Source organism: Pongo pygmaeus, chromosome 7 (genome assembly GCF_028885625.2).
Source record: "Pongo pygmaeus isolate AG05252 chromosome 7, NHGRI_mPonPyg2-v2.0_pri, whole genome shotgun sequence".
NCBI lineage: Eukaryota > Metazoa > Chordata > Mammalia > Primates > Hominidae > Pongo > Pongo pygmaeus.
Window position 1 is genome coordinate 19488798 of NC_072380.2, and position 22756 is coordinate 19511553.

The 22756-nt window shown below is 45.4% G+C and overlaps 1 protein-coding gene across 19 annotated transcripts in view; it reads right to left on the reverse strand.

The window, feature by feature from the left end:
* Positions 1–2769: 2769 nt before the first annotated feature.
* Positions 2770–22756, reverse strand: part of CSGALNACT1 (chondroitin sulfate N-acetylgalactosaminyltransferase 1) — a 357330-nt gene continuing 337343 nt past the window's right edge. For all 19 annotated transcript variants that reach the window (XM_054498996.2, XM_063668565.1, XM_063668560.1 and 16 more), the window contains 4 exons: positions 18765–18943; positions 17086–17180; positions 7029–7110; positions 2770–4663 (listed from right to left, as the gene is read on the reverse strand). In XM_054498996.2, coding sequence (XP_054354971.1) covers positions 4374–4663; positions 7029–7110; positions 17086–17180; positions 18765–18943 — 646 coding nt within the window. In that variant the 3' untranslated portion in view covers positions 2770–4373. The remainder of the gene's footprint in view (positions 4664–7028; positions 7111–17085; positions 17181–18764; positions 18944–22756) is intronic.

The window sequence follows — 22756 nt, forward strand, 5'->3', positions numbered from 1 at the left end:
TAAACACCTAACCGTGTGCCTGATGCGTCCTAAGTGCTTCATACATATGAACCCATTTAATCTTTAAAACAATTGCATGATACACAAGGACTGAATCCATCACCCTGAATGAGGACATCAGGGTACGAAGACATCTAGCAACTCCTTTAAGATCCTGTAAATTTCAAGTAAAATAACTGGAATCTGAACCCACGTTGTCTGGCTGGAAAAACCATGATATCAACTACTCTACTGCACTGAACCTTGATTCTATAAAATTAGATAAGACGATTTTTCCTGAAACAAAAGCATTACTAAAATTAGATTCCGGGTAGCTATTTTCCTAGGCCTGATCTTCATCATATTTATAAATACAAAGAGGGGCTAGGAAGTAGATCACTGCAGAAAAAACAGCCCAGGTAGCCCAGGTATGTCACTTAGAGGCAATGATGTGTGGATATAATTTAACAATGGGCCAGGTCTAGGGGCCCAGGGGTGGTAAGGATGGCTGATTGGCAGCATTTGCCAATTGCCAGTTTCCATGGTGTAAATACTGCCACCGTGATGGATTTCAAGCTACCAGCCTGTCAACACGGAGTGAGGACTGGGAAGAAATGCTCAAAACCGGGTCCCATGAGGCTATACCAGTACACCACTGTCTGGAGGAGACCTGCAGTGTATTAGAAAGCCAAGCTCAGTAAGATAACCTGTGCTGGTCACTGGACAATTTAGGGATAGGAACAGAGAAAGCATGCAGAGTTGGAAGGGGCCTTAGGCAAGCCCAAGACTCACTGTTTCCTCAGCAGCATCCTTGAGAATGTGCGATGTGACTGGGTTCTTGAAACCACTGTTCCGATACTGCTTTCCTTTGCTAAGTTTAAATTCCAGCCTCCTAATTCTAATGTTTTCGTGGGACCTTCTACAATCCTTCTTTTCTGTATGTCTCGGGCAGCCAAAGGGGGTATTCTCCTCTAGCATGTTGCTAAAGAGGGCCTCTACCCTTTGATAAAACTGTTTTACCTGAATAAGCTTTAAAAAAGAAATACCATCGTTTAATATTATGCTGTTCCATCTCCTCATCAGCTACTCTCCACAACTTTAAAAAACCCAATTCTTAACTACACAGCCATAAAAAAGAAAAAAATAATGTCTTTTGCAGCAACACGGATGGAACCAGAGACTATTATCCTAAACGAATCAACACAAGAACAGAAAACCAAATACTGCATGTTCTCACTTATAAGTGGGAGCTAAATGCTAAGAACCCATGAACACAAAGAAGGGAACAAAAGGGAACAAAAGACACCAGGGCCTACTTGGGGGTGGACTGTGGGAGGAGGGTGAGGATTAAAAATTCATACTGCACTTATTACCTGGGTGACCGAAGAATCTGCACACCAGACCCCCGCAACACACATTTCACCCATGTAACAAATCTGCACAGGAACCTCCTAAAAAGTTGGAAAGGAAAAAAATTCTTCACCACTGTCTTGGGCATCTGTGATATGCAATTTAAACAAGTACAAAAATGGCTGATGAGCCCACAGAGTGCAGCCTGGATGGGACCACCTGTGAGACTCTTAGACCTGCCCAATTCCACAGTCAGAATATTGGATTGCCACTGCCAGCCTTGGTAGAAATGCATCCTTCTGCCGGGCATGGTGGCTCACGCCTGTAATCCCAGCACTTTGGGAGGCTGAGGCGGGCAGATCACGAGGTCATGAGATCGAGACCATCTTGGCTAACACGATGAAACCCCGTCTCTACTAAAAATACAAAAAATTAGCCGGGTATGGTGGCGGGCACCTGTAGTCCCAGCTACACCGGAGGCTGAGGCAGAAGAATGGCGTGAACCTGGGGAGCGGAGCTTGCAGTGAGCCGAGATCGTGCCACTGCACTCCAGCCTGGGTGACAGAATGAGACTCTGTCTCAAAAAAAAAAAAAAAAAAAAAAGAAATGCATCCTTCTGACACTGGGAGGGTATGGGCAAGAGCATGCAAGTCACTCACCACAAATCCATCAGTACCATGGCAGAGACAGGCTAAACACGTCCTGAATTTACTGGTATCATCAGAGCATATTAAAAAATATATATATATTTGAGACCAGGTCTCACTCTGTTACCCAGGCTGGAGTGCAGTGGTGCAATCAGGGCTCACTGCAGCCTTGACCTCCTGGACTCAAGTGATCCTCCCACCTCAGCCTCCTGAGTATCTGGGACTACAGGTGTGTACCACCACACCTAATTTTGTATTTTTTTTGTAGAGACAGGGTCTCACTGTGTTGCCCAGGCTGGTCTCAAACTCCCAGGCTCAAGCGAGCCTCCCCACCTTGGCCTCCCAAAGTGCTGGGATTACAGGCGTGAGCCACAGAGCCCAGCCACACATGACAATATTAAGCACAGAGTTGAAAGGGGTGTTGGAAATCATTTCTCAATTTCCTCTAATGAAAACAGACAAGTTAATGTATTAATAATTCAGGTTTTTCATTATGGTTCTTTTCTCCCTCTAGCCCAGTGGTTCTTAACCAGGGGTGATTTCCCCTCAAAGGACATTTGAGCGTGACTGGAGACAATCTGGTTGTCAAAACCAGGTGGGAGATGCTCCTGGCCTCTAGTGGGTGTAGGCTAGGGATGTGGTTAAACATCCCACAGTATAGAAGACAGCCCTCCACAGCAAAGAGTTATCTAGTCTAACGTGTCACTAGCACCAAAGCTGAGAAACCATGGTCCATGCACAATATACTATTTCCAAAAACTGAACAAAATGGCATTCTTACTCCACAAAGCAGTCATATCCACAAATCATATTTTATTAGCTGTGCAATACCACCTTCCATTCATGGCCTGTGTTTTAATTAAATTTTATAAACTACCAGTACAAATCAATACAATGCATTTTTTAACACACCAACAGCTTGAATGTTCTTGAAGCTTTTAAACAATGAGTTTACTGTGGGCAAACAGAAGGCAAGGACTCAAAGACATAATTAGCTCATGCATCTGGTGCTGGCTAATAATTTTCACAGGAATGTAGAAACCACTCTATGTTAACTGTATTTATTTTTAAAAAATAGTTCGAAATGGTAATAAAATGCAATTTTCAGAAGCATCTTGGTGATCGAGTAGAACTGCTTAATTTAAAAAATAATAGTTACTTCCACCTGGCCTGGGGTGGATAACACGTAGCAAAAACTTCCATCCCGCTAGATTCTGGCAGATGGATTGATCTTTCACAAAATATATATATATATTTTTTTCTCCATTTCTTCTTATGGAAGCCAGAAGCCAGGAGGAGCACCCTGCTTTGAAAAGAGATTGTTTGGTTCACACGGTATACTTTGGTTTATTTAAACAGGTAAGAAAGTGGTCCCTACTTCTGAGGAGAAAATGTGGTTTCTGACTTTTAGCTACATCACAATATCACCAGTCTGAACGAGTTTCCTTTTCTGTAAAGGAGAGTCATTTTCTTTTCCTCCAGTGTTCAGTTGCTCCTCTTCGAAAATACTCTTCAGATAAAGTATCTGTACGTCTCTATTAGTACAAACCATTCCTTCCCTATGTCTCAATGCCTGACATTCAGTGCCTGACAGAATCAGCATTTGGCATGTCCTTGGATATGGGATCAGTTTGATGCTTTGAACTGAAAGTTCTCATAATGCATCTCAAAGTATCTTCTTAAAAAATATAAAAATGTAGGCTAACTTGTGCTCTCTTGTAAGGCTTGCAAAGTGGTAATTAAATAAGCAGACTATAACTCACAAGCGAAAAAAAAGTGCATTTTTAAATAAAAGAGACAGTTAAAAGGACAACCAAAAAGATAAGCAGATTATTTTTGGTTAATCTTGGGAAAAAATGACACGATATTTACGGTTTCTTTTCTTCTCTGGTCCGTTTGATTTTAGTTAATGTACTCACTAGGATCATAATAAGCCTATCTCCTCTCCTGCCTTCTGGTATTTTAGCATTCCTAGAAACTAGAGCCCTGCTGATAGGCTCATTCATATGAGGAGAAATATGCTTGCCTTTCATGCTAATGAACTTTTTACAGAACTGCTCTTAAATCATGAATATTTCAATGAGCACACAAAACAATAGGTCTCAGTTTGTTGTAAACACCATCAAAATCTCCACACCATTAGGCTTATAATCTCACAAGCATTCTGCCTTTGTCAGACACTTCACAGGGTGCAACTGGGTTACTTTTGCAGGCAAAGTGGAGATTTTCATTTCTGTTGTAAAAAGCCCAACAGAGAGAAATCAGAGGCTCTCTCGTCTCTGACCCATCAGTCCAATTCTTTTGTCGTCGTTTATGGAAGTCTTTTCTCTGTCGCAGCCACTTTCAGTAATTGTAAAAGGAAAGAAAAAGTGTCTCCCACAATCCGTCTCTGGGAGTTCATGTTTTTTTGCTACTTGTCTTCTGTTTCTGTTTGCGAAGGTGAGCCTCTATCTCGTGCCTGAATACCAGCATGCCCAGCTGGCCGTGGGATGCCTCGTTCATGGCCTTCGACTGCATGCACATCTTGTACTGCTCGGGGGTCAGCTCGTCCATGCAGCGCTTCTCATGCCAGAGGTGGAAGAGTCCTCGCACGGGCGTCCGCACCACTATGAGGTTGCTGTGGAGATACTTGCGATAAAGGTGCACATCCTCTCCGCCCCAGCCTTTGATGTCCAGATCAAACCCACCTGTCGGGACAGAACACACTGTTGAATCACACTGCACTGATCTGTTTTGCTCCCCTGAGTTGCAACAAGCACAAACTTTTCATTAAGACATGATTGGGGTGTATGCGAGCTTCACCACCACCCCTCCAAGGTATGAGAGTGTCCACCTGGGTCAGGAGCCCCAAGAATTCCCCAACAAAGACGACTTTCATGGCGGACAGCAGCAACTTCTTCAGATGACAGGACCTCCAAGAAAATTCCAAGCATTTGCCTGCATTCAAGAGTTATCAGCAAAGCTAATTGAACAGCCCCAGCCTTGTGGTTAATGGGTATAAAAATAAGATCTAGTATTCGGTAGCCTTATTATTAACAGACTTATTGTGATTATGAATTAGCTATTGTTAACAATTTATTGTATATTTAAAAATAGCTAGAAGACTGATAAATATGATAAATATTTGAAATGATGGATACCTCCAATGACCCTGATGTGATGATTACACACTGTATGCCTGTATCAAAACATCACATGTACTCCATAAACATACCCATAATAATTAAAAATAGAGGTTTTGTAACAACAAAAAAAAAAGCTTCTACAGCATCCCCACTCTTCAGCTCAAAACCTCTGAATGCAAATTCTTGTGCTTCTGTTAGGAGGTGGCCTTCTCCTGCCACTGCAAACAGAGAAGAAACGAGGGGCTTGCACAGTGCCTCTCGGCTCACTGCAATCTCCACCCACTGGGTTCAAGTGATTCTCCTGCCTCAGCCTCCCAAGTAGCTGGGACTACAGGCACATGTCACCATGCCTGGATAACTTTTGTATTTTTAGTAGAGACGGGGTTTCACCATTTTGGCCAGGCTGGTCTGGAACTCCTGGCCTCAAGTGATCCACCCACCTTGGCCTCTCAGAGTGCTGGGATTACAGGCATGAGCCACCACACTCGGCCTAGAAAATTTTTAAATGTCCTTTTTGGGAAGCTGATTTGCACATAACCATTTAGGAATATTTCTCTCAGAGACGTCCAAGAACACCTGCTGTTAGTTGCTGAGTGTCTGCAGGGTACCCACCACTCAGAGACCGGCATCCTGGGTGCTCTGTTCCTTCCAACAGGACTTGACTTCAACTTTTTTTTTTTTTTTTTAAATCTTTAACCTGGTGATTTCCTTGGGGGTTCTGTAGTCCTTGTAGTTCATGTCATCTCTGAACAAAACAATCCTGGGGCTACCCCTCGTCCCTGATTTTAAAGTAAGTAGCTTTAGGTCTTGGACCTGAGGGGGAGGTGCCTAGAAGCCAGCGAGACCAGCAGCTCGTGGAGAGCCTGGGGATGGGACGCTCCATGCCATCCTGAGGGCAGGGTCCCCCTGACTCCATCCCAGCTGAGCCCCTGCACCTGAGATCAAGGTTTCGGGACTGTTCATTCATACCCAGGTCATGCATAATCCGCAACTCTATCTCTTTCCAGATCCAAGAGTCAGTATTACTATGGGAAGGTGGGGTGGCATTTCCAAGGGGGACAGGAGGCCTCTATTCTCATCCTGACTCCTCCTCTCACCTGCTGTGAGGCCTGGGAGGGTCTCTTTGACTTTGACAGGCTTGGTCTCCTCACCTGGATCCCAAGGGCCTTTTCTCTCTGTGCTCTAGAAACCCACAGGCGTGTGCATGTGCATATTTGTGTATGAATTGTGTGTGCATGTGGACATTTGTGTATATGAATTGTGTGTGTGTATGTGTGTATTGGCAGCAACTGCACATTTAGTCAGAGCTTAAAGTGACATTTGGAATTTTGAAGGTTAGCAGAGAGAAATGTGGGTCTTTTCGAGTATGTGTTTCCTCCCAGTTCCCCTATTTCCCTTATACCCTTACTGGGAGCCTTAGGATGTTCTACAGGAGAGGGCAGAGCAGCCAGGACCCTGCTGGGAGGAGGCACTGGAAGACTTGCTGCGAAGCTGCCTGGATGCAATAAGCAGCCTTTAATCTCGGATTGTGTGTCTTATTTGGGGTGACTGAGAGGTGCTGGTGGAGATCATAGGGGCTAAAATGCCACCTACTACCAGGCCCCCTCTTGGTCCAGCCCTGAGACTATGACATGAGGAACAGCATTTTATTTTTTTTTTTAGTGATTCTCTTTAGGAGAATCGCTATGTTGTCCAAGTTGGTCTTGAACTCCTGGCCTCAAGTGATCCTCCCTCCTCCAACCTCCCAAAGCACTGGGATTAGAGGTGTGAGCCACCGCGCCTAGTCTGGAATAGCTTTTCTTTTGAAGGCCATGGGGCAATGGTACCACCTTCTCCATCAGACTCCTTGGAAACCCGACTTGATTCCTTCAAGGCCTGCATGGGCCCGTGGCCTCTGGGTGGCAGTAGAGATGCAGATTTGTCCTACCTATATTGATGAAGTCTGACCGATACTGACACGTCATCCCAAATCCAAAGTCTCTCCAAAATCCAGTTTCCTTCTTTATGACCTGAAAGAAAACCACCGTCATTTGCAGGGAAAGTTTAGGGTGGACAAAAAGAGAGTGTTCACAAACTCCTGTGAGCCACTGTGCAGTGTGGAGCCCATCCCGTCACTGATAAACAGCCTCCACTGCTGCAGGAAACGCAGATGGATTTCAGTCCTTGCAGACAGTCAGGAATACAGTACACACACCAGTCCCAAAACAAGGCCTTGTGATTTTTGGCACCTTTGGCTGGAATGTTTCTAGGGCATAGGTATGAAAACACACACACACACACACACACACACACACAATCAAAAACAAAAACCGGGAGAGCCAGTCTTTGAGCAGTGCCGTGGAAAAGCCACCTACGTGCCTGGCCCCACACCAGTGCCAGCGAGAATCGGAGGCTTGGGCCCCTCACACAAGCCTGGGCAGCAAGCCAGCAAAGGGCTCAGGAAGTTGAGAAAAGGGATAGAGAACAACTCGGAATTCAGCTGCCCTGGCACGGTCCACACACAGGACTCCCTTGGGGAATAAAAAGGAATATCTGAGAGACTTCAGTATGTTACCAGCTCTCCAACTCTGCTAACTCTCCGAACTCTCACTTGCTGAGGAAAAGGGCACTAGAAGTCCAGCTTCTGAAGAAAGGCTCTGTCCATTCATCTTCACACTATTTTAAAACCAAACTGCTCCCAAAAGCATCTACTGTGGTGCCAGCCTGCAGGGCTGCGGAGAGGCCATCCAGGCACTGCCCAGTCTCTTACTCTGCAAGTAAATTTCCAATATATTTGCTGAAACAGCAAGGCTTTTTAAAACTGCATGTGTACATATATAGAGAGAGAGAGACAGACAGAGAGAGAGAGTGAGAGAGAGAGAGACAGAGACACACACACACACACGTATTCAGCTGAGAGAACTCTGGCAACAGTTTTGAGATCTTAGTTATTTTTCATAATTCATTCTTGCAGTTAACATAGGTGCTTAGGTGAAAGGACATCCCCACATCCTGTCCTCTGAGAAAAGGCAGAGAGGGCAGCAGCAGGTTCCTCTTTCCCCCCTTGGATTTCTATAGATTTTGTTGGGGACATCTGGTTCTGTTCATCGCTAATTAGAAATGGTACGTGAGGGGGGAGAAGCATCAGAGTCTTGGCCCAATGTGACCACTGGCTGGCTTTTTCACTTCAGGCAGGCTCCTTCACTTCTTCATATATCTATTTTTTTTTTCCTTATAAAACAAGGGGGTTAAATTCACTCATCCCTTAGGTGTCTTTCAGCTTTCACATCCAAGTGTTTATCACATCTTCCCCTTCCTGAAGTTCCACCACAGGCTAATTATATTTAATAAATGGCTTGCAGAAGGGCTGATGAATCTTAAACGTTCTTTAACTCTGTAACGTATGAAACTGTCTTACTTTCACTACAATCTACAGGTAGATGTCACTTCCACCATGTCACTTACGTTCCACAGGGAATAGGGACCTGCTGCTACCCTCTCCTGCAAGCATCAGGACTGCCCAAGGAAAGTAGGACCAAGAGAGTTTCTGTTGGTTACAGTTGTCCCCAGCAAGTATTCTCCAGTTCTACTTCAGAATACAGGACCGTTATACAGTATCTCCCAAATGACAAGTCAATTTCATTAGTATCAACTGGAAAGATTTTGCAAGGCAGCAAAGTCTGGAAAAGTCTCCACGGAGTAACTTTTGAAAAAATGGACTTTGTTCCATCCCCACCTTACCAGGTACACGGTTTCCATTGCAGCAAATGGACTAATATTCCTTCTGCTGGCAACCTAGACAAGTTCCCTAAGCTTATGGGTAAAAATGGAGTCAAACAGAAATGCCAGTATCCAGTCTTCAAATATTTCACTGAGGTTCACATGGAATTGAAAAAGGAATGCTCCAAACGGGAAAACCAATTGGCCAAGCCTTGGGAAGGAAGACAAGAGAGGGAGGCATCCAGAGACTCTGGGCTGCATTGATGTAGGGCCTTTCAAGGTTGAACAAGGTGAAGGGTGACCCTCACATGGGAACAGCTTGATGGAGGCAATCTGGCTTATGAGCTGGGGAGTGAGTTGTGTAAACATTTATTAAAGTCAGTTTGGAAGTTGGCAAGCCACAAAAAGCCACTATCTGAAGAGCTTGTTGAAATTTAGCCCTTTGTGGAAACTCATTTGGTCATGCCCACAGCATGTAATTTCAGGGCAAGACGGAGTTCCCTTAGTCGAGGTTCCACCACCCACAGCTGTGCTGGGTCGCTAACTGGAAGGACGCGCTCAATGGCAGTCTGGCAGGAGTGTGTGCCCTCAAGCACACATCCGATTACATCACGTTCCCACATGAAGCCCTGCAAGGGTTCCCTAATCGTCAGCCATCTCATTTCTTCTTATCCTTCTGCCCTATATAAGGCCCATTTTCTCCCCCTTGGATTCTCCATGCTTACAGGTCTCCAAGGCCAGATAACTTGCAGTCCCTCCTGCCTGGGTCACCCTTTCCCTACACACCACTAAGCTGTGCTCCAGTGTCACTATTCAGAGTGGTCATCCTGACCCTCCTGGCCCATGTTATGCACCTGCCATCCTAACGCCACTTGTCGCACTGGACCCCTGGTTTATTTTCTCTGTAACAATTCTGGCTTCTAAAATGATCCTGCTGATGCATCTGCTTCTCTGTTTGCTGACTGTCTTCAGTCACCAGCTCTGGTGAATGTAAGCTCAGGCTTGTTCTTGTCCACAGCTACATCTCCAGCACCCATAACATTGTCCAGCACACAGCAGGTACTCAGTAAATACTTCCTCAATGAATGAACCAAGAGCAGTCCCTAGGGCAGAGATGGTTCCAAGCCAGTGGAAACAGACACGTTGCAAGATGTTCGCCAGCAAGTGGCCCAGCAAAGGCCTGGGAAATGCAGTGGTGAGAACCTCTCAGAATCCTGTGGCTCTGGACCAAGAGACAAAAATGTTTTCACCTCCCTGGGGTCTAAGGTGGACTGTGTGACTTCTTAGAAACTTTGCTGCAAATGTGAGAAGCTCCACCATTCTGTTCAAGCATTGACAAGTGATGCACCGATGATGTCTGCTACAACAGAGGAGGAAGGAACCCTAAGATAAAGAGGAGACTTTAAAAGAAAAACATCTCTTCCTCCTGTTCTGGGTTTCACTGATCTGTTTTCAAGTGCTGTCCTCCTTTTTTTTTTTTTTTTTTTTTTTTAATACAGAGTCTTGCTCTGTTGCCCAGGTTGGAGTGCAGTGGCGTGACCTCAGCTCACTGCAACCTCCGCCTCCTGGGTTCAAGCAATTCTCGTGCCTCAGCCTCCCAAGTAGCTGGGATTACAGGCATGCACCACCATGCCCGGCTACATTTTTTATATTTTTAGTAAAGAAGGGGTTTTGCCATGTTGGCCAGGCTGGTCTCGAACTCAGGTGATCCACCTGCCTCAGCCTCCTAAAGTGCTGGGATTACAGGCATGAGCCACCGCACCCAGCCTGCTATCCTCATTTTCTAAAATGTCCTCTGATAGCTGGCCTCCTCTCAACTCTCTCTGCAGCACCCGCTCCCTCCCCACCTGAGATCCCAGCAGAGCACTGCAGGGCATGAATATACCACAAAAGGACAGTTGTCAGCCCTGCTCTCTCACAGGAAGTTTCCAGAGTCACAGCTCTGTGGACGATTCACGTGACAGGGATGATTATTTTCTCTTAGGACCAAAACACAAAGCACAAATCAACATCTCTCCCCAAAGATGTGGGAAGGCAGCCGCCCTGCAGCTGCATGTGAGCTGGGGCCGCGGTCAGTGCCTGTCTGGTTTAATGGTGCTGACTTGGCCACTTGCCCATGAAGCAATCTGGACCCTAAAATAAAATAAATAGCAACTACTCTGGCAGAGCGCCTCCTCTCAATCAGAGTCTCCCCAGCACTGAGGCTGTGTCTGGTCTACCTTGCATTCACAGCAATGCCCGTGAGCAGGGCCGGCTTACAAAGTGACCCACGGAGCTGCACAGGGCCCCCATTCATGGAAGGCCCCAAGGCCTGCTGTCACTGTTGTGAAATTTGTAATACTTTTTGAAAAGGGGCTCACATTTTCATCTTGCACTGGGTCATGTCAATTACATGGCGGTTTCTGGCCTGGGAGAAGCAGATTCCCTGAGCTATGAGGACGTCTGTGTCCAGGCTGGGGGCCCCCTGCCCGGGCTGTCCACTCCTTATTATCTGGGCCCTGAGGGCTCAGTGATCATGCTTCACAGGGTGCCAGGAGGGCTGCATGCCCTCTTCTTGTGGCTTCTTGGTATGAAGACAAAATGACTTGCCCAAGATCACTCAGCCAATGTTGCCAAGCCCAGAACAATTCTAAGACTCTGGGGACAGTTCCACGTCTTGAGAAATAAGGTATCCTAGAGCCACAGCTTTAGAAAACTCATTTAAGAACACACTCAAAGGCCATCTCCTCCCAGACATATTTGCACTTATTCACAATTTCCTATAAGTCTTTTGTAGGTGTTTGCATAGGAAACACATTGTGTCTTCAAGGGAATCATTCTGGACAAGGAGTCATCCAGGTTCTGCCATTTCCATGAACCTGTCATCTAAAACTAAATGCCCTTGTTGCCCCCATGAAGCGCTTTGAGGGCAAAGGATGTATCCCCTGTTGCCCAGCATCCTCAGCCCAGGTGCGGTCACGTGGTGTGGCACTCGAGTTCCCACCCCTGCCACTTAGCCACTGCAGGCATCTAGCCCTCAATTCCTCATCTGTGAAATGAGAATAATAGCACCTCTTCGCCTTATTGAGTATTATGTGAGATAATGTGGGCACCAGACTGGCTTCTGGAAAGGCTCCATAAAGGGCCTCTGTTCACATTAACTTTGGTATTCAGTGGGTGTATGTTTCCTGAATAAATAAAAACAGAATGCAAGGATGCATAGGATATGCCATGCTCATTTGGCAATTTACAAAAAGGTTTCAACTGAACTGCAATGGTAAAATACTTTCTGAAGGGAGGTAGAGAGGTCAAGGGTGTGACCAGAGAGAGGGGAAGGACGGAAGCCAGCACGCTATGCACACACTGAACGGTATCACAAAGTCATCAGATTTAACCGACGGGTAAGACCACATGGCAGACTAAGATGTGCGGGTCGGATGCCGTGGGCATTAGAAATGGTAAGGAGGTGGCCTTGAGGAGCAGAGACAGCCAGGGAGACTGAGCAGGTGTGCTCACCTGGCAACAAGCCTGGCTTGGGTGACTATGGAGCTGGTACCACGTGCCAGGTTCTGGGGTTTATAGATATTTTCTCTGCGTCCATTTGAGAGTTGGTCTGTGGAGGACAATGAATCCCAACAAGGACTCAGGGCTTGCAGTGCTGTGCTGGAGCCAGCTTGCACCAGCTCACAAGGATTGGGCAAATCTCTTCCCAACCTCGTGTTCAGTGACGTCATGCTGGTAGCCGGAAACAGGCCACGGTAGGAGTATTTACACCACGGAAATTGGCAAATGCTATAAATCAGGTCTTTCTCCCGCACTCCCTTTCCAGAGAGCAGGTTGTTAAATATTTACCAGCACATCTCTGGCTCTGTGCCAAAAAAGATTTCTTAAAAAATTGAATGAATCTGTGATTTAGAAATGTATCTCTGGCAGAGGGTGAACAAAAAACCGGAGTCTAGGGGAGGGAAGGAGGCTAAAGATAGAAGTGGTAGGAGGCTCCTGCGGTGACCTAAACAGGAACTGGCAAAGCTTGAACCAGGAATGTGAGACGTCTAAAGTTAATGTTTGTTTAAATTATAGTCATTCCTTTCTCAGCGAACTGTTTCTACATTAAAGCACCAGCAAGTTTTATCTCATGGTTTAAACTAAAAAATTTAAACGTTAGTATAAAATCCCATAGTTTCACTTAATATGAATTACTAATGGTCTATACACACAGGGAAAAAACAGCAGTTGAAACACACACACACACACACACACACACAATCATAAATGTGGTTTCTTGCTTTTGTCTGTAGGCAAAACACTATCAAATGACAGTGGCAACAGTCACGAGAAGGAATAACATACATTGACTAATGTGATCCTATTTCAAAGGCTGCTAGTAAAGACTGTCTTTTGTTTGCAAAACTAACTTTCATGAGAGCAGCATTCTGGATCTCTGTTCTCCCTTCACCTTTGATACTGATGTATTCCAAGAAGGCTATCAAGGATGTAGTAATTAATATATAGGTGGCATCTCTTTCAAGACTGGGTCAGAATGTACCCTCAGTAGGAAGTCATTACTATTTGATCCATCTCCAACCATTACTTTTAATTTTATACCTTCTCACCACCTAAATAATTCATCTCCATTCTATTACTTTCTATAATTTCATGTTCTCCTTTGGAATTTTTGTCAAGAGTTTTCCTTCATACATCAGTTCTCATCTAGATCCTAAGCAAATCTCTTTCCTCTGTACTGATAGAAGGAAATCCCGATTTTGCCCTGAGCTCTGCCACGAGCTAGCTGTGCAATCCTGAACAAGCCTGTCCACCTCTATAAAAAGAAGAAAGTGAGCGAAACACTCTCCCAAATTACTACCAAGTAAATGAAAGTGTTTCATTTCTTCTGACTTCTCCTCTGGCACCTAGGCCAGTCCTCTGTAGGCAGCGAGCGCTCAAGAACTGGTTTGTCCAGTAAAAAACATAATCATACTCTTCTTTTGGGAAGGGGGAGTCCTTCATCTCAAAGAGAAGAATTGCTGTTTCACCAAACTAAATAGTCATAAATACTGAACTCTAAAATATCAGACTTCTGTGGTCTAGGAAAGGTCAAAATTGCATTTGGAAGTAAATGTCAGAGGCTGCAGGATAATTCACAGCCTCTGGCAATGGACACAGGGAATCTGAGTGGTTTCTGCTTTCACCACTAATTCTGAGGATGTGAAAAACTTGCCTAACTGCACTGTGCCTCTGATTCCCTTTGCAACTCCTACCCTGCGGGAATAATAATACAAGGAAAAATCCTTTGGATTGTAAAACGAAAACAATTCCTTTCAAGCAAATAAGGTCTTTATGAATTTGAAGTGGAAATATTAATCATGTTCTATGTCAAATGCAAAACAACGCATTACTTAAACCCAAAGGAACTTTAACTTTGATTGGCAGAAAGAAAATAAATCCTATATCCTGTTTCTCTTTCAATCCAATTAGAAGCTGAGAACTCTGGGAAAGGAAACAAGAAGTTTCTCTGTCAGTGAGGGTGATACGTGCTGCTTAACCATGCAACTGTAAGCATAGGCAATTGTAACACAATGGTATTTGTGTATCTGAACATAGAAAAGGTACAGGAAAAATCTGATGTAAAATATTTAAAAACATTTTCTTGTAAGTGTAACTTGTGTGCTGCCTAACAACATTTCCATCAACAACAGGCTGCATATGAGATGCTGATCACCCAGGAAGGCAAGGTTAACTTATTATTAAAGAAATGGAAACTTTTTTTTTTTTTTTTTCCTGAGACAGAGTCTTGCTCTGTTGCCGAGGCTGGAGTGCAGTGGCACGATCTTGGCTCACTGCAACCTCTGCCTCCCGGGTTTACGCGATTCTCCTGCCTCAGCCTATGGAGTAGTTGGGATTACAGGCGCATACCACCATGCCCAGCTAATTTTTGTATTTTTAGTAGAGATAGGGTTTCATCATGTTGGCCAGGCTGGTCTCGAACTCCTGACCTCGTGATTCACCTGCTTTGGCCTCCCAAAGTGCTGGGATTACATGTGTGAGCCACCACACCCAGCCAAGGAAAACTTTTAAAAAATAAGTTTAGTGTCACCTAAGTCTACAGTGGTTACAAAGTCCACAGTAGTGGACAGTAACATCACAGGCCTTCACATTCACTCACCATCCACTCATTGACTCACCCAGAGCAAATTCTAGTCCTGTATTACAAGCTCCATTCATGGGAACCATTTTTAAAATCTTTTACACCATATTTTTCCTGTGACTTTTCTGTGTTTAGATACTGAATACCATTGTGTTTCAATTGCCTGTAGTATTCAGGACAGTCACATGCTGTACAGGTTTGTAACCTAGGAGCAATGGCCTGTACCATACAGCCTACGTGTGTAGTTGGCCATGTTATGTAGGTTTGCATAAGTGTGCTGTATGATGTTTGCACAGTGGTGAAATTGCCTGACGATACACGACATATCTCTATTGTTAAGTAACACATGACTATAGATGAAAACTCACTTTTTTTTTTTCTTTGAGACAGGGTCTCACTCCACCACCCAGGATGGAGTGCAGTGGTGCGATCTCAGCTCACTACAGCCTCTGCCTCCCAGGCTCAAGCGATTTTCAACCTGCCTAGCAGCTGGGACTATAGATGTGTGCCACTATGCCTGCCTAATTTTTTATTTTTTATTTTTTAGTAGAGATGGGTTTTGACACATTGACCAGGCTGGTCTCAAACTCCTGGCCTCAAGTGATCTGCCCATCTTGGCCCCCTCAAAGTGCTGGAATTAAAGACATGAGACACCAAACCCAGCTGAAAACTGATTCTTAAGACGTGAAAAACTCTTACTGTTTTTATGTATAAAGCACAGATACAGATACACTACAAAAACAGATACACAGTATATCTGTGGTATTACAATTTCCACTAGGGGAAAAGAGAACTGTATTATTAGTAAACCTCGTGCACCCCAAAATGAAGCCATGCTAGGATACAAGACATGACATTGTCCAACATGAGGGCCCCAAAGTTGAAACTTTCTGGAAAATATCATAATATTAGCTGCCAGAGGTTAACTCAGGGAGAGAGGATGAAACTCACAGGATGGGGCCGGAAACAACAGGTTTTGCTATTTCTGGAAGATTACACACAAAGTCAATCCTCAAAGAATTTCACAGAACACGCGTTTTGGATGGAAATCAGTTTACTCTCCCATTGCACGGAAGCATCAGAGGCCTGGTGCTATCGTATCTTCAGGCTCCCACAGAAGATGTCCTTCCTCCACCCTAAGGGGTCCTCAATGGCAAGAAGCATGGATTTGCCTTAGCAAGAAGCAGAGCTACCCACAGCAAGGAAGAACAGACGTCCCTCAGATGGGAGGGACACCACGAGATACAGCCTGGGCCAGAACACAGCTTCAGACAAACCTGGCTCATCTCCCTGCAGGAAAAAATCACAGCCCAACCTGAGGGGGGAGAAGGGCCTTTTCCCTCTCTGTCAATGTTGCCAGCAATACCGGGAAATTCCATCCATGCCCAGACGACACAGAGATCCTCTTCCGGCTTGCCTTTCCTCCTGCTGCTTGCATTGCTTCTCTGCAAAGTGGACTAACTGCCTGTGACAACAGAGACATCTCAGCCTACAGGGACCCTTGGGGGCTATGTGCATCTACTATCCATCACCTGTGCAGCCAGGATCTTAGCAGAGAAGTCCTTCCAATATTCTTTTGAGAGCCATCTTGCCAGTGACACCTTTAATGCTAACATCTACCCAAACACTGTGATGTGTGGGAACCGTGGCATGATGGGAAGGGAAATGGTGGCATGACAGGAAGGGCACTGGGAGCGCACTGGGAGTTTCCACTTCAAATTCACAAAGACCTTATTTGCCTGCAAGGTCCAGGGAATTGCTCTGGCCCTCTCTGGGGTGAGCCACCCCTTTCTGATTTCTGTCAAATGGGAACATAAATCTCACCTTTGTTACCTTGTAGGATTTTGCAAAACTCAAGAGAAACTGTACTGCTTCCATAATGCAACAATACTAGTTTCCAAAAACCACTGATGGAAACTATGAAGGTGTGAAATTACCTTTCTGTAAAGTGCTGCTTCCATTTATTTTCCGCTTTAAATATTGCAAGCACTTTTAATCAACGAGGCGCCGGGAGCAGAGGCCAGCACATCTGCCAAACGTAAAAACTACTAAGGGAATCATTGCACAGATTTCCACTCACCTTTGCTCATGGTCAGGTGCCCCTAGTAATGACAGACACTAAACAGAGCCACACAGAGGCATCTGCAGGGTAATCACTCACCAGCTGCTGTTCCAAGGGAGGGACTGCATCATGGTGGCCGTATATTATGCCAGGATTGTACTGACTGAAAAGAACTGGATAAAATACCTTCTTCCCTACAAACCAGAAAACAAATATTCACTTAAAGTGACAGATCCAAGTAGTAGCTTTGTTCCTTGACATTTGGCCCTCTGAAACACCCCAGATATTTGCACCCACTTTTTTTTTTTGAGGCAGTCTCACTGTCACCCAGGCTGCAATAGAGTGGCGCAATCTTGGCTCATTGCAATCTCTGCCTCCTGGGTTCAAGTGATTCTCCTGCCTCAGCCTCTTGAGTAGCTGAGATTACAGGTGCCCATCACCACACCCGGCTAATTTTTTTATTTTAGTAGAGATGGGGTTCCACCATGTTGGTCAGGCTGGTCTCAAACTCCTGATCTCACATGATCCAACTGCCTCGGCCTCCCAAAGTGCTGGGATTACAGGCATGAGCCACTGCACCCGGCCTGCACCCACTTTTCCTTTTCCCTTCACTCAACTCTAAAATGGGTCTTAGAAGTGCAGCACCAAGCGGACCAGACAGTCATATCTGCAAATATTTCTGATCTCCCAGCACAGGGATGGTATTTGAAATACTGACAGTCCATGACCAAGCACTGGGCATCACGCCTTGAGAGGGGGTGTCAAAGAGAGTCCTGATGCCCCGGCCCCAACAAACATTAACCCTTTACTTGCTGGCTCATGGGGTCGTCTTAAATGGTTGACTTTGGGTCAGGGTGACTTTGGGCAGTTGGACTAGACTTAGAGTGTCCAGGGTGGTTGCTTTTTATCAATTTACACAGAAGAATTTCTGTATTTTAGCAACTGGCATGGCTGTGCCAGTGTTCATCAGCTCAATAGCACCCTTGCCTATGAGTGGAGTCTGTGAAAGTCATTTTAGTACTGTGGGTTCTTTGTGCGAATAGCTCTTCTACCCTAGGTAACTGCCCACAGGTACCCCTTTCTCTTTAGGGTTGGCAGTTTTCCAGGTCCACCTCCTCCCCACCTCGCCTTCTCCTGGGAATGTTCATGAAAGCTGACCTCCCAGTTGCAGATGGAAGAGGGGTTATGGACATGAACTTGGGAAAAGAGTCCCAGAATTATGGTGGCTGACAGGCCCATGACGTGGCCTCAAAGGAGAACTCAAACCAGATGGTGACATGGTTTGGCTGTGTCCCCACCCAAATCTCATCTTGAATTGTAGCTCCCATAATCCCCAGATATCCTGGAAGGGACCTGGTGGGAGGTAATTGAATGATGGGGACAGGTTTTCCCATGCTGTTCTCATGATAGTAAATAAGTCTCAAGAGATTTGATGGTTTTATACATGGGAATTCCCTTGCACACATTCTCTCATCTGCTGCCATGATAGACTTCCCTTTGCTCCTCCTTCACCTTCTTCCATGATTGTGAGGCCTCCCCAGCCACGCAGAACTATGAGTGCATTAAACCTCTTTCCTTTATAAATTACCCAGTCTTGGGTGTGTCTTTATTAGCAGTGTGAGAATGGACTAATACAGATGTTTTCCTTTTCTTTGCTATTAGAGTAAAACAGGCTGATTCAGAAGCAGGACATCAGAGTGACTGACCCATCAAGAGGATGACACATGGGCCCGAGAGGGCTGGGTGCCACCTGAGCGTGACAGAGAGACGATCCATACCTGGCTGTGTATTCAGCCTACACGTATTGAGGAATTCAGATGTGAAGTAGATGTCAACATCACAGAAAAAGAGAAGGACGTTGCTTCCCTTCCAGAAGCGTGCTCCAACATCAAGTCCCTTTCCCCGAGAAAATTCTCCATTCAGCTGGATGAAGGTAAAGTTCCTGAAGTTGGCAGCTCTGAAAGACAAGACAAGGTACTGTCACTCACATGCCCACATGTTGGCAGCATCCCCTGAGAAAATATGTAATCAGGGCCCATCCACGTCTTGACCCATTTCTTTTGTAACCTGAGGGCACTGGGACTCCTCAAGCAGTTACCGAACGGCCCAGACTCACTGGATACTCACTGGGATCGAAGGTACCAAGAACACCTAGTGGAGTTTTAACACTAATTTCTTCCTTGTTTCTCTGGCAGCTTCCCCATATTGAAAACAGTATTGTCATCACTAATGACTATTCTCTGTGATGGAGAAAACTTGAACCAGGGAAGACTAGAAACACAACCCTGGAAAATCTTCGTGCATCCTGAGCCAACCAAATGAGGCCACTGAGCCAAGGAAATAAGATCACATTGCAATGGCCCCACTTAGCATCTTTTCATCTGCATTCAAATCCCAGAGCCAGGCAAAATGTTCCTGATGTGAATCTTTCCCCCAAACAGATTTAAACCTGGATTCCTTCCGCATCCTCAGATAAAGCAGCACAGCATGGCAGGAAAAATGACCAACTTGCAGTTAGAAGAAGAGGACTGTCTCAGGCCTGGCTCTCCTACAGATAGCTCGGTGATCTAGGCCAGCCCATGAATCTTCCTGAACCTCAGTTGCCTCATCTGCTAAATAGGTGTAGTAACACCTTCCTTCACTATCCCACAGGGTTATTAGTGAGATAAACAGTGCCAAGAGTATACAGCACTCTGTAAGCATCAGCTATTGCTGTGATTAGCTGGGCAAGGATTCCTAGGCCCCAGGCAGTGAAGCCAGGATGTTTCCTGCATTTGTTGTTCTTTCCCAGGGACAGCAGAACCTTCTGAAATGGGGCCCGTCTTAAGCTAACGTTCCACGAATTCATTCCATGCCCAGTGGGACGGGTATTGTCTTCTACCAGATAATATTAGAGAACCACCTTCGGTCTTCTTTCAGCCTAGCAAATCCCTTTTCCTGTCAATGACTCCCTTCTTTTCCTAATGGCTTCCTTTCCTCTCACACTCCCCGTCCTGCCAGCTACCTGGCCTATCCCCATGCCCCAACTTCTCTCTACTCTTCCTTTCCAAAAGGTACAGAAACTCATTTCCAGTTTGTAAAGTTTGCATTCCAAGTGCCTATCTTGGGTAAAGGCCAACACAAATATAGAGTCATAAACTTTTAAAATGCTAAGTTGTATTTGTATCTGGAATTGAATCAGTAAAACTAGTTCTGCGACTCTCTCCTTGACTCATCTTCTTTTGGATCCGGGAGTGAGCTTGGTGTTTTATCTTAGGGATCAGTGAGCCCATGTCAGAGTTTGATGCCAAACATGCCTTTCAGATTTGGATCAGGTTAGGAGGCCTCATGATGGGTAGAGCACCGGTCTAGGAGTCTGGAAACCCGGATCCAGGGCTAGAACTGTGCCTGGGGCCCCGTAGGTGTTCAACAGATGTTTTTCAATGAGTGCATGAAGGTATGAATCATTCTAAACCTAGCTGTGCCTCTGATGGATTTGAGGCAAGTCACTCTACCCCTTTTATCTCTGTTTCCAGGTACAAAATCCAGTGGTTACAGAGCTCAAACTCCCCTTTACACACTAAGACGCTATTTTTCTTTGGTTAAAAAAACTTACTTTACATATGTACGTTATATATACTTGTATATAATACACTTTTTCTTTTAGAGACAGGGTCTTGCTCTGTCACCCAGGCTGGAGTGCAGTGGCATGATCATAGCTCACTACAGCCTCAAACTCCTGGGCTCAAGCGATCCTCCTCTCTCAGCCAAGTCCCAAGTAGCTGGGACTACAAGTGCATGCCACCATGCCCAACTAATTCTTTAAAATTTTTTATAGAGACAGAGTCTCACTTTGTTGTCCAACTCTTGGCTTCATGCGGTACTACTGCCTTGGCCTCCCAAAGTGCTAGGATTACAGGCATGAGATACCACACCTGGGCAAGACCCTATTTTCCTATGATCCTGCATTCACTTCAGCACCACTCTACATTTGCAGGGATTCTCCTCCTCTTTCAGAACTTTGTCTTGAGTCTTTTCTCTGGGTGGGTGCCCCCATTGCACATTTTCTGTGTGTTGCATTGAAGTTATGCTCCAAAACATTTTCAGTATTAGGTATGGCACTAGTCAAGGACAGCACTATCCTCCCGTCTCCAAAGACATTCAGACGGCGTGAGGTCACTGCGAGCACCTTCATGTCTCTTAGAGGTGTCTGCAGCCCCAGCTCCTGTAAGTCAGGTCAACCCATGTTTCCCTTCCTGGTTTGGTCAGTTTCCAGGAAAGTTTTACCCATGGGAGATGCCTGGATTTTTACCTGTTCATCTAAAGGCATCTGATCCTGAAGTCCATCTTGGTTTAACTTTCTGTGTATTTAATATATATAGCCAGTAGCCATTCTCTTTCTTTGTTGTTTCAAGGTTCCTATCTTTTGGGACCTCTTCCTCCCCATTATACAGGGATATCTTCTAGATTTCAGAGCACAAACACAATGTATGAGCAAGTCCTTCCTCACTCAGATTGTACCTGACTCATAATTCAGGTACCTTCTCCAGGAGGGTTTCCAGGATCTACTATAGGAGAGTTCAACTACAAAAATACCTGAACAACAGCAAGTGACTTTTGCCAAGGGAAGAAGAATATAGGCTCTTAATAGGCTGCATTAAATGAGCTGTGACATCAAGAATATCCCCCTTGAACAGCCTACAGTCCATTTGTATAGACAGGCCAAATATTTACAAAAGTTAAATCACGTTGAGTAATTAAATAAGAATACAAGACAGTGTTAGAAACTGAGGAAACAGCATGAAAGAAATGACAAGTCTATGAGTGACTGATTAAATGCCGAGTGAACGGTAGAGACAGTTAGTGCTACAAATTTAGAGGGGAGAGTGGTAATTTGGTGGTGTGCATGCTTACCCAATGCACAAGTTAATCTAGTTTATTCGGTGCATCAATCCCCTAACCCTGGCTTGAGCTGTTGCTAATAAATGCTGTTCTCTCCTCTGCTGCAACAGAGGACTGGGTATAGGATGGGCTTCCCGTCATAGTCATGGGAAAAGGGGTGGGAAGAACTCAAGGTACCTAGTGTTTGACATGACCTTAATTTGGAAGAACTTTTTTTAAGCCTTAAAATGTAAATCCCTATGCTTCCATGATGTGTTGCTTCTAGAGAAAGAAAATGCAGGCAAATGGATGCTGGGGAACATGTTATATGGCCTAATGCAAAAGGCAATTTGCTTCCTTTCTCTTCACGCAACCTTTCTACAAGGATAAGACAATGCATGTTATATCCATGGCACTACCCAATCTGAATATGCATTTCAAATTCACTTTGTGTGTCCACAGGGTGCACAGAAAGCCCTGGGAAGTGGCACCCAGCTCTGTCCACGCACTGTTTCCATGTGGAGCATACGGGGGCCGGCGTACACACACACAGCAGCAGACACCTCTGCTTGCCTGTTCTCCCTGCCCCACGCAGGACGCTGCCCTGATCTAGCTTTGCCTGGGGCTTTCATCCACCCTGATCAATACTGGCCAGAAGGCAACATTGCTGGGCTTGGCAGTATGGGTCCATGTTAGAGATGCTCTGAAGCCCTGACCACTCACCAGGTCCTGATGAGAGAGCTGAACATGAGTGTGTACAGAAGGCAGGGTGGGGACAGAGTCACTGCTGGCTTGGGAAACACCATCAGGCAGTCACAGACACTGGAGAAGGCCCAGAGTGCTAACTCTGTCATCCATGGGGCAGGAATCAAAGACAGATACTGCAACATAGGGTGCCCCGGGGCCAGCG